The sequence below is a fragment of the Haliotis rufescens genome, unplaced genomic scaffold, assembly GCF_023055435.1.
Source record: "Haliotis rufescens isolate VD_foot unplaced genomic scaffold, xgHalRufe1.0.p SCAF_26, whole genome shotgun sequence".
NCBI lineage: Eukaryota > Metazoa > Mollusca > Gastropoda > Lepetellida > Haliotidae > Haliotis > Haliotis rufescens.
The window spans coordinates 3,755,801-3,770,201 of NW_025963957.1; the positions used below are offsets into that span (position 1 = coordinate 3,755,801).

Here is a 14,401-nt window from a genome sequence, read left to right on the forward strand (position 1 = left end):
CAACGTTGGATATTTTTGTTATTGCAGAGTGACAAATCAATACAATGTATTTCGCCCTAAGCTTATGAGCACACATGTCGATGCATTTTTTGTAAAGATCCCAGTCTAATCTAATTGTACCGGCTGTGTACACTGATAAGACTCAAGAGTACTTAAATGCCGGGATACCACAACAAATCAAGTGGCATGCCGGTTGCCTAAAGAGGAGGATTCACACCCTTATGATGATTGATATTCAATAGTGTTCTCTCACATTATCAGCAGCATATGGGATCAATCTGCTACTGGACAGAGTCGCGTGAGGCATACGCAATCATCACTGTTCTCCCAAACTTGGAGGTAAGTTCGGTGATAACTGATTTATATCATTTTCGTCACTTCCAAATGTTTGAAAAACATTTTGAACCTTATTTTAATTGTTTTAGTGGATACTGTTAAGGTGTCTGACGCACGCTCAGATATCACCGCGGGACCTGAGTAGGCATACCGCCATGCTGAGGTGTGTAAACTATGCCGTTGAAGCACAGAGGGTTTATTATTCTATGTCCGGGAGTTTACTATTCAATGTCCAGGTGTTTACTATTCAATGTCCAGGTGTTTACTATTCAATGTTTGTGTTTACTATTCAATGTTTGTGTTTACTATTCAATGTCCAGGTGTTTACTATTCAATGTTTGTGTTTACTATTCAATGTTTGTGTTTACTATTCAATGTCCAGGTGTTTACTATTCAATGTTTGTGTTTACTATTCAATGTACAGGTGTTTACTATTCAATGTTTGTGTTTACTATTCAATGTTTGTGTTTACTATTCAATGTCCAGGTGTTTACTATTCAATGTTTGTGTTTACTATTTAATGTCAGGGGTTTACTATTCAATGTGCAGGGAATTCTTATTCAGGGTCCAGGGGTTGACTATTCAGGGTCCATGTGTTTACTGTTCAGGGTCCATGTGTTTACTTTTCAACGCTTTGGGGTATTATTCAGTGTCTTGAGTTTACAATTTAATGTCTGGATGTTTCCTTTAATATTGAGGTTTGCTAGAATTTCACGATTCAATGTCATATTATGCTATTTAATGTCTAGAAATTCTCTATTTAATGTCATATTATGCAATCGAATATCTAGAATTTCACTGTTCAGTGTCATATTATGCTTTGAATGTCTAGAAATTGACTATTCAATGTCAGATTATGCTATTGAATATCTACAAATATACCATTCAATGTCGATACGTTTACTATTATTCAATATTCAGAGGTTTGCTCTTCCACGTTTTACTTGCTAATGTCAAATGTAAGCTATTTAATTATCTACCCGTGAAGATCCGGGTTAGAATAGGTCTTCCGCAACCCATGAAAGGCGACTATGCTTGTGGTGAGAGGCGACTAACGGGATCGGGTGGTCAGGCTCGCTGACTTGGTTGATGCATGTCATCGTATCCATTGTAGATCGATGCTCATGACATCAATGACTGAAATGTCTGATCCAGACTCGATTATTTACAGATCGCCGTCATATAGCTGGAATATTGCTGTGTGCGGCGTTAAACAACAAATTGTTCAATTACCATAGGTTCACTATTCAATGTTAACAGGTTCCATATTTAGAGCTGTCTCAATGCCATGCCAGACTGACGGTATTCAATGTTTAGAAGTTCACTATTTAATCTACTATTAGAGGCAGGGTCTTGATAGATTGCTCCCCCTACTGATTATGATTAACACCCCCTCCCCCAAATCATACACCGATCAATGGAAACAGATAACCCCTTAAGTTCTACCTGCAGACAGGACAGCAGCACAGGGGTATGTCGACAACACGACACGACCAGGCATTGGTACATAGCTTCCACGTAGCTCACAAAGCAAGTACTTACACTTCGAAAACGTGAGAAAAATAAGACAAAGTTAAAAACAATGTACCATAGTATATTCTTCTTTTGGTAATTTACAGGTTAACTCGGCTACCAGAGTGAAAATTGTCGTTGATGAGTTAGTTCGCTATTGTTGTGTTTGCTTATTGCATCAGTTTTCGAGCATATCGGGGTTTGATCACAATGACCAAACTGTTCCACACTTACAATGTGATATTTTCAGAGCGTGGTGGGGATATCTGTGGGATATCTCCGGTTGAGATACATTGAGCGGGCCTGCTTGTGTTTGATAAGCGTCATTAGAGTTCAAGAAGGGATTTACTGTAACATGTTTGCTTACGTTTTAATTTCCCCTAGCCAGGTTCCTGATCAATGAAATTATACGATACGCCTGTTACACGGGAAAATCGTTCTTTCATATCCGCGTGCCTACAGGCAATACAAATACATACCTTCCCAGGATCGAATACTGTGTCGCTGTGTCGCGATATAATCACACGTACAATGTAAATGATAAAACACTATTTTATTAAATGTTATTTGTTTATAAAATAAAACTTATTATCACCTTTATTGGTCATTATAATAATTCGGAGCCATTTCGTCGTACCGGAAGTGACGTCACCATCTCCATATTCCTCACCTGGCTCAGTATTTCTCTCAACCATGACCTTGAAAACAACAACCAATCAAAATGCTTCCTCTGGACGAAATATATTAATTTTTAAATTACGTCAAATTCGCAGCCTCATACGATCCTTCAATATATCCGATCGCATCAGAAGACTGTTTGAAATTCAGTTTTGGTTGAAAAGATATCTTCATGAGTAGTATCTAGTACCGATATCTCGAACCTATTCTCAGGCCCCCACCGCCTCACTTTATAAATACAAATAAACTTGAACAGTTACATAAAAAAAATACATCTGGAATCTTGGACTCGGTCCCAACTTTGTCTTCACTTTATAATTATACGTTATTGGAGATAAAAGTACAGTAAACTACTTTTATAACGAACACGCTTATAACGAACTGACGGATGTAACGAAATGTGTTTTGATCCGGTCAATTTTCTGTATATGTGCTGTATATATGCTTATAACGAACTACGGTTATAACGAACTAAAAATAGGGATCCTTTAAGTTCGTTATAACCGTAGTATACTGTACTTTTATCTGAAAGTTGGCATTTGCTAGATATGGACTGTGGAATCCGAAATGAAGTAAAAAACAGATCACTTGCTAAATTGTCTAACTTAGTTTATTACCCATATGGGCTCAAACATGCAGTGTAATAGCTTTTTGATATTTGCACAGTGTGCAATTAGTGATTCTCGAAGCTGATTGGTCAGTTAAACAAGATAATTTTTTATTGACAACGGGACTATTTCTTTGTCATTCTATTTATTCACAAATCCACGTCATCCATTTACATGTTTTACGTGCTACGTACAATCTCCCTGATTCGAGATTTTTAAAACAAAAGACATAGTTTCATATCAACAACATGATGTCACATTATAATCAAGAAAGCATTTATTTCACATGATTTTCATTTTACAATAAAAACCAAAAGTACGCCTGCGTTGTACACAAACATGGCTGACCATCACATTCCGGCGCAGTGGTGACTTAGCTTAACACCACTGCCACAGTGTTCTTTGCATATCACGTGACCGGACTTTCCTCTTGTTTGTAACCAAACGTGCTTTTTCAGAAATCAGAATAGAACGGGCTAATGGAAGTATCTGGGGGCGCTCGAAAGAGGCGACTAACGGAATCGGACGGCGAGGCTCGCTGACTTGGTGATGCATGTCATAGTCTCCCAATTGCGTGGATCGATGCTCATGATGTCAATCACAGGATTGTCTGGTCCAGACTCGATTATTTATAGACCCTCGTCATAAAGCTGGAATATTGCTGAGCGCGGCGTTTAACAAACAAAAAACAACAAAAAAAATTGACCACGGGCACAGGCGAAATAGATATATTGAAAATAGTAGCGGTCATAAACGTTCTCCTTGTCTTAACAAGAATGACACATGGACGATAGTTGGGTAGCGTATTGCTAGACTGAACCTTATTATTTATGCTATAATACGTATTCTTACTAGTGTGAGGTACCTGCCTCCCATTAACACAAGAATAACACATATATCATTAGCATAAGCCTTTTCAAAACTGCTGGTACTGGTGTTGGGACAGTGTGTGTATCAAGGAAGTTGGTTAAGCATGGATTAAAGGAGAACTAGGCTCGGCGTTAAACAAGCAAACAAACACACAAACAACTTAAATATCGAGATCGTGAGGACGCGACAATGTTACGTAAAGTATTTCATAGATATATTCCGGGATGTACTTGTATCCCCGGGGGGCTCCTGTGAATATGACATGTGATAAGGGGGGGATATCAACAAGCTTCACTGTGCCCTGGGGTACGCTGTGGGATACGTGGACGCTATGTCTCAAAATATCAGCGACAGACAATCCTTTGAAACAATATGATGTGAAATGTTTGCAGGTGTTTGTTCTTTGAAGTTATTTGGTAAGTGGCGGTGAGGTGAAATGGGGTTTAACATCGCGGTTCAAGACGATTGCACTTATGTAGCGACGTGGATTCACGTATGTGTGTGTGTCGATTTTATAGTGCTCGCTCCCTGAGATACCATGCCACAATGCCGCAGTGTAACATGAATACCCAACTCAGACACAGTAACTTCTTTGATAGGCATTTAGAAGTTGGAGTACTAAGTAAGGAAAAGAATTTATTGATGAACAACTTCTTTATTACAATTAAGAGCGACGTTTCGGTGTAGGTTCTGTGATAGAACAGTCAAAGCAGTGGAAAGATCTACGACTGTAGCATATGCTGGCGAGGTGATGGCTTTGGTTTTCTGGGATCCCAAAGGAATCCTACCGCTGGATGACTCCACCTCTTCCAAAACTTGAAGAAAGAACTGTCTGGCAAGTATTATGCAAGTGATGATGACGTTATTGCTGTTGTGGAGACGTTTTACACCACCAGGAGGAAGCCTTTTCTCACCAGTGGCGCCCAGGCACTCCAGCATCGTTGGTAGAAGTGTGTGGACCTCCGAAGGGATTATGTTGAAATATATTTAGCAGCCAACTCCATCAACGCTGTCCATCATGGTTAGGCTCAGGTCGTTTCAGCCGCACCTCCTATTCACGTGCTTCTTGCCGCCAGTCATGCTTGTGTTTTCATACTTTATGATACATTACCCTCTGAAAAAAAAGAATATCAGTCTGCAGTAATGTATTCAATTATATTTAGATAGCAAACAGCAAACGTAGTGATCAGACTGTTTATATTGGGGTATGGACAAATATTCAAGAACCGCTGTTTAAACAGAGGCTTGGAAGAAGGATGACTTTTATCGCTAAAAGTTTCAATACATGTATAGAAGACATACTGAGAACAGACCAACATTAGGCATAGTGTTTTAGTTTTAAGAAAGGTAGATACTACCCTGGAACATGACGAGGATTTGTCCTTATCAGATGAGCCAAAGGGAGATCGAGATTGACTTTTTGTTTGTGCAGAAAACAAGGTATCTGTATATATAGGATAGAAAGCAAAGGTGGAACTTTTCAGACGTCTGCCAATTTCCCAGACAAAGCATGTCTTTTTTTCCATGGTAGGGCGCACGATTTCAGTTATATTGCAAGGGCATCTGGATAGGCATCCATCAGCCCCAAAGCGTACGCATTGCGAAATATAAGGCAATTACATGTGTGGGCGTCAACACTTGCATGCTACAATGGCATGGTCCCTCTTAATGGTACAGGGGACGCAGGTGGCCCAGTCGTCGAAGGCACCGCAATTTGCTGTTCAGAGTTGCGTCCCTTGGGCACGCCAGAAACATATGATTGTGGGTTCAAATCCTAGTTTGCCCCGATTATGTTTCTAGGTTTGTCAGCACCATACCCGTGCTCGTGGGTTTCACCGAAGTGGTAAACGTCTAAGACCTGCATCACTTCGGGCTTTCCTACCAGATTAAGTTGACACGCCGTGAAATAACTGGAATACTGTTTAAAGCGACGTTAAACCCAACTCACTCACTCACTTAATGGTACAATCGAACATGCTCTTTCTATGAAGATTTCAAAGAGCGCCATACAACTCTTGCTGAAAAGTTGTTTGATCTAGGTTACAACATTCAAGGCTTCAGTAAAGATTTAAAAAAGTTTTATGGTAGACATGTTGAGGACATCTCCAAATTTGACGCATCAGTGACAAGAATGATATCCGATGCAATTCCATATTTTGACTTGTGCCAATTGTTCCCGTGTTTTATTTCACAGAAACAATTGACTTGCCTTGCATGTGTTTGTGACGTGTGCCACCTTTGTGGCAGTTCATCCTTTCGCGAACACCTGGTGTCATCACAATTTGATAGTGATTTATAAACACATGCTCATGATATAGTCGGAATCGTTCATTTGACTTGACTTTTGGCAGAGATTTCTTATGAATATGGAAAGGGTTTTGTCGCTTTTAATTACAGTTCTATGTTACTATGTTTCTTTGGACTGTCATAAGTTCAAACGAGTTGACAGAACGCGGCTTTTTCGCCGATCTAACGTTTTGTTTTGTTTTAAGTATATTTAGTGATTCATTGGAATATGGTCGTCGCCAGACTTGTAGCGACACTGAGTTGAACCCTGAACTGCCGGGTAAAAGAAAATAAACATTTGAAAATTCCAACTTCACTCTGCTCCTTACGGTGTTCTGTGAAATTGTGACCCCCATGCTCCTTGAGACGTCACGTGCACGTCACGTGTTGTGAGATACTCACTGATAGGATACATGCAATACCGTCTATGATACCCGTATCCATTACATCACAATGAACAACCATTTCTTGTTTGTCGTTTTTAGCCACCATTTAAATCGGGTGTATATTTTCTTTTGCCTTAGTGGAAAATCTACGCTGGCGTATATACAAGAATTCTAATACTGTCTACAGTTCAGTTTGCCTGTATTCTAAAACTTAACAATTAAGACGCGTTGTTATATAATTGTAGCAGACCCAGTGAGTTGTAAACACAATGCGCCCTTGGCACAATGGCAAGGCCGTGAAACGCCCAAGGGTAGATCTTGTCACCCATGTCTAGATATCCCTGATAGGAAGTGGTTGGTGACAGTGATCTTGTATATATTCAATTTATGCATGATTTGATTTCGATAACAGTTTGAAATTACATCACAAGAAAATGCCGCATCTCTAGTTCCATATCAGAACATCTCTATATCTGTATGTGCATATTACGTCCAGGGGTAGATCGTCTACTCTGTCCCGGAATAAAGACGTCTCAGTCATAAGGTAAGATTATGTTATTCTGTTGGTTAAAGTCGCTATTAACATTATTGTTTTTAGACAATTTAGTTCTACTTCTGACAGTATTGTAGTATTCGACATGCCATATTCTGTATTTTATGTTGTTTCATATTTACATCATCTTAAGAGAGGTGGGGTAGCCTAGTGGTCAAAGCGTTCGCTCGTCACGCGACGAGGCACAAAGCGTGAAGCCCATTTCTGAGTGTCCCCCGTAATGATATTGCTGGAATATTGGCGTAAAACTATACTCACTCACTAATATCATCTAAACGCGGCGGGACCGCCTTCGTGGTCTAGTGGTAGAGCGTCCGCTCGGAGACGGTACCTGTTGTTACCCTGACTAGCGCTCGGCATTAAGGGGCTAAAACAAGGTGGGTCGGAGTCAGTAGTGTAGTCAGAGTGCTAGCACTATAAATCGGCATAATTCCGGACAAGTACAAGCAGACAGATAGACAGATAGACAGACAGACAGACACACACACACACACGCACACACGCACGTACGCACGCACGCACGCACGCACGCACGCACACACACACACACACTTACTTCACCTCACCTCACCTCACCTCACCTCACCTCACCTCTAATCGCGCTGCACATTTTATGAACCGGCCCTGACTGCTTTTTAAAGGGGACAATGCTTCACGGTCTGTTGTCTGTTTTAAATCTAGTTCTAAACATTGTCTCTAGTTCTAACCATTAGAGTGGTATGCATCATAAGCGCGTGAGTTAGCAGACAAACAAAGCCTTTACTGGGCTTGACGATTTGTCCAAGCCTAACCCGTTACTTTTAATACTAACACGTCCCATATTAAATTCTGGAAACCCAACAGTCCAGAAACTCTACGGCCTTTGTCCAGTCTCGGTCAAAGGTATTTACAAAATTTAACATGCTGTTTTCATGGGAACATACTAAGGAAGAATGTTCCAAAACTCAATATTTACACTATGTCGCCCATGGGCGAGAATATTTTCCTTTGCTCAAAACTCGTGTTTTGTTTCGCAAATACATACAAGTGTTCTTACAAGTCTCTGTAACTCATTTTAACTTAATTCAACTATTTTATAGCGCTATTGAAATATTTGGCCCATGGGCGAGAATATTTTCCTTTTTCCAAAACTCGTGTTTTAGTGTCGATCATCGTTTAATGGGTCATTTATTAAAAGTAAGGTGCCGCCCAATTTACACAGTGTTGTCCGTTTCGCGTGAACTACCACCCCACCCTGTCAGTAAGAGTTATGTAATCGGTACACAAATATCTTTAATGCGGTGTCAGTGTGGAAGGAGTTTGAATTACGTCCGCCACTGGCCACAGAAATCCTCAAAGTATAGTAACAATCAACAAGGCCAATGCCGTACTAATAACCTTGTGACGCAGGTAACAACGGCTGTCAATCTGTCTGCTACAGCTACCATACCATCATCCCTGTCACAACTGGCGTACTAACGGCTTATTCAAAATATTAATTGTAAAAAGTTCGTTAACAGACTAACGTATGTCGTATACAGTCATCAACTGGATGTTACATTCCTTATATCAGCTAACTTCCCTGTTTGTGAAAATATGCACTAGACATAACATTTAAAGACTAATAAAATCAATTTAAGACCGCATAGACCATAAAATCAAACAAAATATGTCTTGGTATCATCTCTTGTGTATTAGATGATGGTAATGACCTGAAATGTCATATAAACTATAAAATAGTTGAATTAAGTTAAAATGAGTTACCTTATGTGTCATGAAACTTGTAAGAACACCTGTATGCAGTTGCGAAACAAAAACATGAGTTTTGAACAAAGGAAAATATTCTCGCCCATGAGCTAAACCTTTTTCTCGCCCATAGGCGAAATATTTCAATATAGCTATAAAATCGTTGAATTACGTTAAAATGAGTTAAATTTTGTGTCATGAGACTTGAAAGAAATATATTTATGTTTCCAGAATTTAATATGGGACGTGTTTACTAAAGAAGTGACAAGGTCAATAACAGCAATTCCTGACAGGCAGCTTGGGTTGTACACTGTTGTACTGAGTGCACACTGATCCACATACCGGGGTAATAATGGTGTGGTTTGGGCTTTATTATCCAGCATGGAAAAGCACAATACAAATGGATGATGATGATGGTGATGATGATGATGATGATGGTGATGATGATGGTGATGATGATGATGATGATGATGATGATGATGATGATGATGGTGATGATGATTATGGTGATGATGATGGTGATGATGATGATGATGATGATGATGATGATGATGATGGTGATGATGATTATGGTGGTGATGATGATGATGATGATGATGATGGTGATGATGATGGTGATGATGATGATGATGATGATGATGGTGATGATGATGATGATGATGATGATGATGATGGTGGTGGTGATGATGATGATGATGATGATGATGATGATGATGATGATGATGATGATGATGACGAGTCGGATACAGGAACAACATGCCAATTGGAAGTTCGTTCAACGGTTGGGATGCCACTGATTGACATAGGCCTAGTGGAATCCGAAAGTGGTTTGACGGGGTCACTGCGTGCACTGGTATTGGACAAAATACTGAATATACCAGTATAGAAAATCAATGTATATCCTTGTGCCCAGACACTTGCATTATTTGGTGGGCTGGAACGCCCTCACTGGACAGTGATTGTATCATGTGTTTCCTAGTGCTGTGATTACTCACTACTCCTATTTGTTTCATTTTAAGCCACCACCAATCATGGTTAGATCATGTAGATACTTTCTATTGGGGGGCACGGGTGGCCCAGTAGTCTTAGGCGCCGCGATTCGCTGTGCAGAGTTGCGTCCCGTGGACACACCAGTAACTTATGATTGTGGGTTCGAATCCCGGTTCGCCCCGATTATGTTTCTAGGTTTGTCAGCACCATACCCGTGCTCGTGGGTTTCACCGAAGTGATAAACGTCTGAGGCCTGCATCACTTCGGGCTTTCCTCCCACATTAAGCTGACACGCCGCGATATAACTGGAATACTGTTAAAAGCGGTGTTAAACCCAACTCACTCACTCACTCACTTTCTATTGCCCGGTAGTCCGTTCACTAATGGATGTGATACTGTACACGTTTTACAATGAATTAGTGGATACATTCCTTGAACGAGGCCCCTGTCTAATGTCATGTAAGTACCATATTGCATATTTTGTTTTACTAATGTTGTTTCAGTGTATTGATTAGCTTTATTGAATTGATGATATTGACATGCAGTTAGTTTGCGGGGTGGGGGATGGATTTTGTATCTAGATTATGTATTACTCCAGCGACAGCTTCCAAACCAGGTATATTTTTATTAGGTTTTTTTATAAGTTAGGAGCCTGAAGTTTTTAAAAGAAAAACACTTTGCGACAGTGTACTTTTTGTGGCAGGCAATGTTTTTATTCAGCAGTCTGAAGCTTAATTATGTTTTTCAAGAATTGTTTGGGACAATTTAGTTTTTCTCTCGATAAAACCGCAGCCCCGCGGATACCAAATTGTCGGTCCCCAAGTAGAACGACACATACATATATATCCGCCCGGGGGAGATTTTATTTCAGAACAGATTCTCCGGGGGAGAATCTGTACCGGTATAAAATCTCCGGGGGGAGAATTTGTACGGGGGAGAGTTTATACCGTGACACCCGCAGGACACATATTAACCCCGGACCTCTTCTCGCATGTGGTAGAACATCTCTACCTATGGCAATGGCGTTAGATGGAGATCTAGGGCTCATTCTAACCTAGGCGTTGAGTTCACGTGAAAACTATCGTCCCGGGGAGATCTTTGTGATAGTAGAATATCTTCAAACGGGGTAACACGCACACAGTGCTGTTGATGAGCAAGTAAGATTAGACACATATTCATGTCTATTTTCCCTGACCAAGAAATGTAAGTTAACTTTCTATATTTACCTGACAGACTGTTCTGTATGTACGTTTAATAACAAGCCCATATAGGCTAATATAGTCGTTTTGCTGTCATTGAAATACAATGTGATGGACGAATATATATGACGTGTCATGTATTGATTGTATAGTGTCACGCTATGATGTGCTGCAGAAAGACCGTTGCGAATAGGGGCGATACATTATTTCAGCGACAGCTTCAAAACCAGGTATATTTTTATTCAAGTTATGAGCCTGAAGTTTTAAAAAGAAAAACACGTTGCGACAATGTATTTTTCGTGGTAGGCTATGTTTTTGTTCATCAATTTAAAGCTTATGTTTTTCAAGAATTGTTGGGGACAATTTGGGGTGTGTTTTTTTCGCTAAAACCCCAGCCCCCAGGATACCAATTCAAATGGTCGGTTCCGAAGTAGAACGACACATACACGGTATGGCGTACACTTATGTTTGTCGCTGTGATGGTATTTGACTATCACATAAACTGCAGGTCAAAAGAAAGTATACACCCATGTATACTAAAACTGAACCAATCAAGAAATGGTGATTCGATGGTGCTGTATTTGTGACGGGTGTTTGCCCGGCAGTTTACATCCAACCATTGGATTTTCTACGTTTTCTGTGAATGCAAATACATGGGAATTAAAAGTATGGCATCTTTTGTGCAATATTCTCTTTCTCTTCGTTTTGACCTGAATATGTCAATAGTAAATGTAAAACGCCAATACAAGTCTTGATTATCCCCCGAAACAGATTCCATGAGGGCAAAATAGCTGTGAAAACTATAGGAATGGACCACTGAAAATCATCGATGACACCAGGTCTTCGCGAAAAGGGAAAAACTGTTCTGTCCTACCCATTTAAACTGTCATTCACACAATTTAATAAAAATAAGTATTTATTGCCTGGCGCCGACCCTCGCATATATTTTATACACACGATAACGTTAATAATACCTTTCAGCCACACGATTTATCACGATAGAACACGGCAAGCCTATAGTACACTGGATAACCGAGGATGTATGCCATATGGAATTTACAATGACCTATAACACTATTGGTTAGATGTTACGTTATGATAAATACAGATGTAATGGCACACAGACATGGCGACCGACGTGTTGCTTTGTTTGTTGTTTAACACCGCAATCATCAATATCCCCGCTATACGACGGCGGTCTGTAACTTTTAGCACAGAACAACATGGCTCTACAGTTGTTTATCCCCAGCTCGTTAAAATGCTGGAATGTTTTGCCCATTGCTGAAATAATGCTTAAAGGGCGTAAAACCCAACTCACTCACTAACTCATGAATTCATCTGCAGTTGTCATTTCCTATACAATATCTGTCTGGTTCACAACAATACAATGCCGAGGTGGCTAGGTGACCTTGTACCGTCAGTCATTATGAAAGTCAAAGTTAGTCTTACACAATCCGTTCCTACTGTTTCAGCTGGTTGCCTGGATATCATAGCCCAGCAGGATACCTTCAACAGACGTCTCTTTAGTCCAGTCAGTCAGGAAAGCAAGTATGCTTGGATACATCACCAGGTCAAAGCTTGTCGCAATGTTGTGGTTGGCATGTGTGATAACAACTGTTCTGTACATTGCTTCAAGCAGAAATAAGCCCATGAAACAAAATACCATAGTGCTGGTCGACACACATAAGAAAGAACACCGAGACGGAAGTCCACAGTCCGGAGAGCAGGACAAAGTCCGGACAATCTCAGGTACCTCGGAGCATGTCTTGCTCGTGCTTTTCTCCACGTGGATTAACAAAAAGGGGAAAGAGCACGTGCAGCGTAGTGTGCTTGGAACATGGCGCACCTGGCTGACGCACATCAAACCAGTGTTGCTGACGGACGACCCGGATGCAAGGCTGAACGCTGAGAAGACCGGGTGGCAGGTGAGGGGGGTGGGGGAGACAGGGTGTGGCAATACCAGCATGCCCACTCTGAGAGGCATGTTCAATGACATTATCGCACAGTATAAAGGAACCGCAGACCTATTTGGGTTTGCAAACGGTGATCTGGTTTTTGACGATGGCCTGATTACCACAATGCAGGCACTTGTTAAACAGGAGAGTGATGTGTTGAGGTCACGGCCTGTGATGGTGTTGGGTAAGAGGACGAACGTGGACATGAAGGACAACGTCACTGTCACTGACGTCAGTCAGGTGAAAGGTCACGCATCACGTGGGCGCTACCCCGGAGAGGGTTCTTCTGACTTCTTCTTCACGAATCACCTGTTTCCGTGGGATCGCGTACCAGAGATTGTCATTGGACGAGTAGGATTCGGAATGTGGATTGTGGCATATGCGCGAGCGAATAACGTGACACTTTATGACGTCACGAAGACCGTGACTGCAATTCATATGACGACAAAAGAAGGTATTTTTGAATCAGCTAAAAGTGCCAATACTTGGTGTAATCATAATTTGGTAAACGCCAATCACATGCGGCCAAAGAACTATGCGTGTGGTTGGATTGATTGTGCAAGGAGACGTTCCATATACTCGGCTGACGGCTCTGTAACCTTCACTGATGTTAAAAACAGTACCCTAATGAAAGGATGTCATTTGTGTGGATATAACTAAAATTGGTATATTTGCCTCTGTGTCTACCACAAAGTGGCACCAAGAGGGTACAGTGATTTTCGTTTCCTGGGGGTTCTTATGTCGCCCGTTATTTAGTTATTTCAATCGAACTAAAGTGGAGCTGTGGTAACAATCATGACACCACTCAGAGACAATACACTGGATAATCGAGGATGGAGAATACATGACAATAATATAACAAAGAGAACATCTTCAGCTGTCATCCTGAAGAGAAGACCCGTGAACCTCCGGGTTACAATTGGTCTTCAGCAACCCATACTTGTACCCCGTGAACATCCGGGTTACAATTAGTCTTCACAACCCATGTTTGTACCCCGTGAACATCCGGGTTACAATTAGTCTTCACAACCCATGTTTGTACTCCGTGAACATCCGGGTTACAATTGGTCTTCACAACCCATACTTGTACCCCGTGAACATCCGGGTTACAATTGGTCTTCACAACCCATACTTGTACCCCGTGAACATCCGGGTTACAATTGGTCTTCACAACCCATGTTTGTACCCCGTGAACATCCGGGTTACAATTGGTCTTCACAACCCATGCTTGTCGAAAGAGGGGACTAACGGGATCCTGCGGTCAGGCTCGCTGACTTGGTTGATGCATGTCATCGTATCCCAG

At 41.0% G+C, this 14,401-nt stretch overlaps 1 protein-coding gene across 3 annotated transcripts; it reads left to right on the plus strand.

The window, feature by feature from the left end:
• The first annotated feature begins 277 nt into the window (after nt 1-277).
• Nucleotides 278-14,101, plus strand: LOC124130189. 3 transcript variants are annotated; one of them, XM_048402529.1, is made up of 2 exons: nt 278-339; nt 12,616-14,101. In XM_048402529.1, exon 2 carries the CDS (start codon nt 12,694-12,696, stop codon nt 13,756-13,758), a length of 1,065 nt encoding a protein of 354 aa, XP_048258486.1. In that variant the 5' UTR covers nt 278-339; nt 12,616-12,693; the 3' UTR covers nt 13,759-14,101. The 3 variants fall into 3 exon arrangements, with proteins under 3 accessions (XP_048258486.1, XP_048258484.1, XP_048258485.1); XM_048402527.1 differs by lacking the exon at nt 278-339 and adding an exon at nt 7,161-7,220; XM_048402528.1 differs by lacking the exon at nt 278-339 and adding an exon at nt 10,957-11,101.
• The last annotated feature ends 300 nt before the right edge of the window (nt 14,102-14,401 follow it).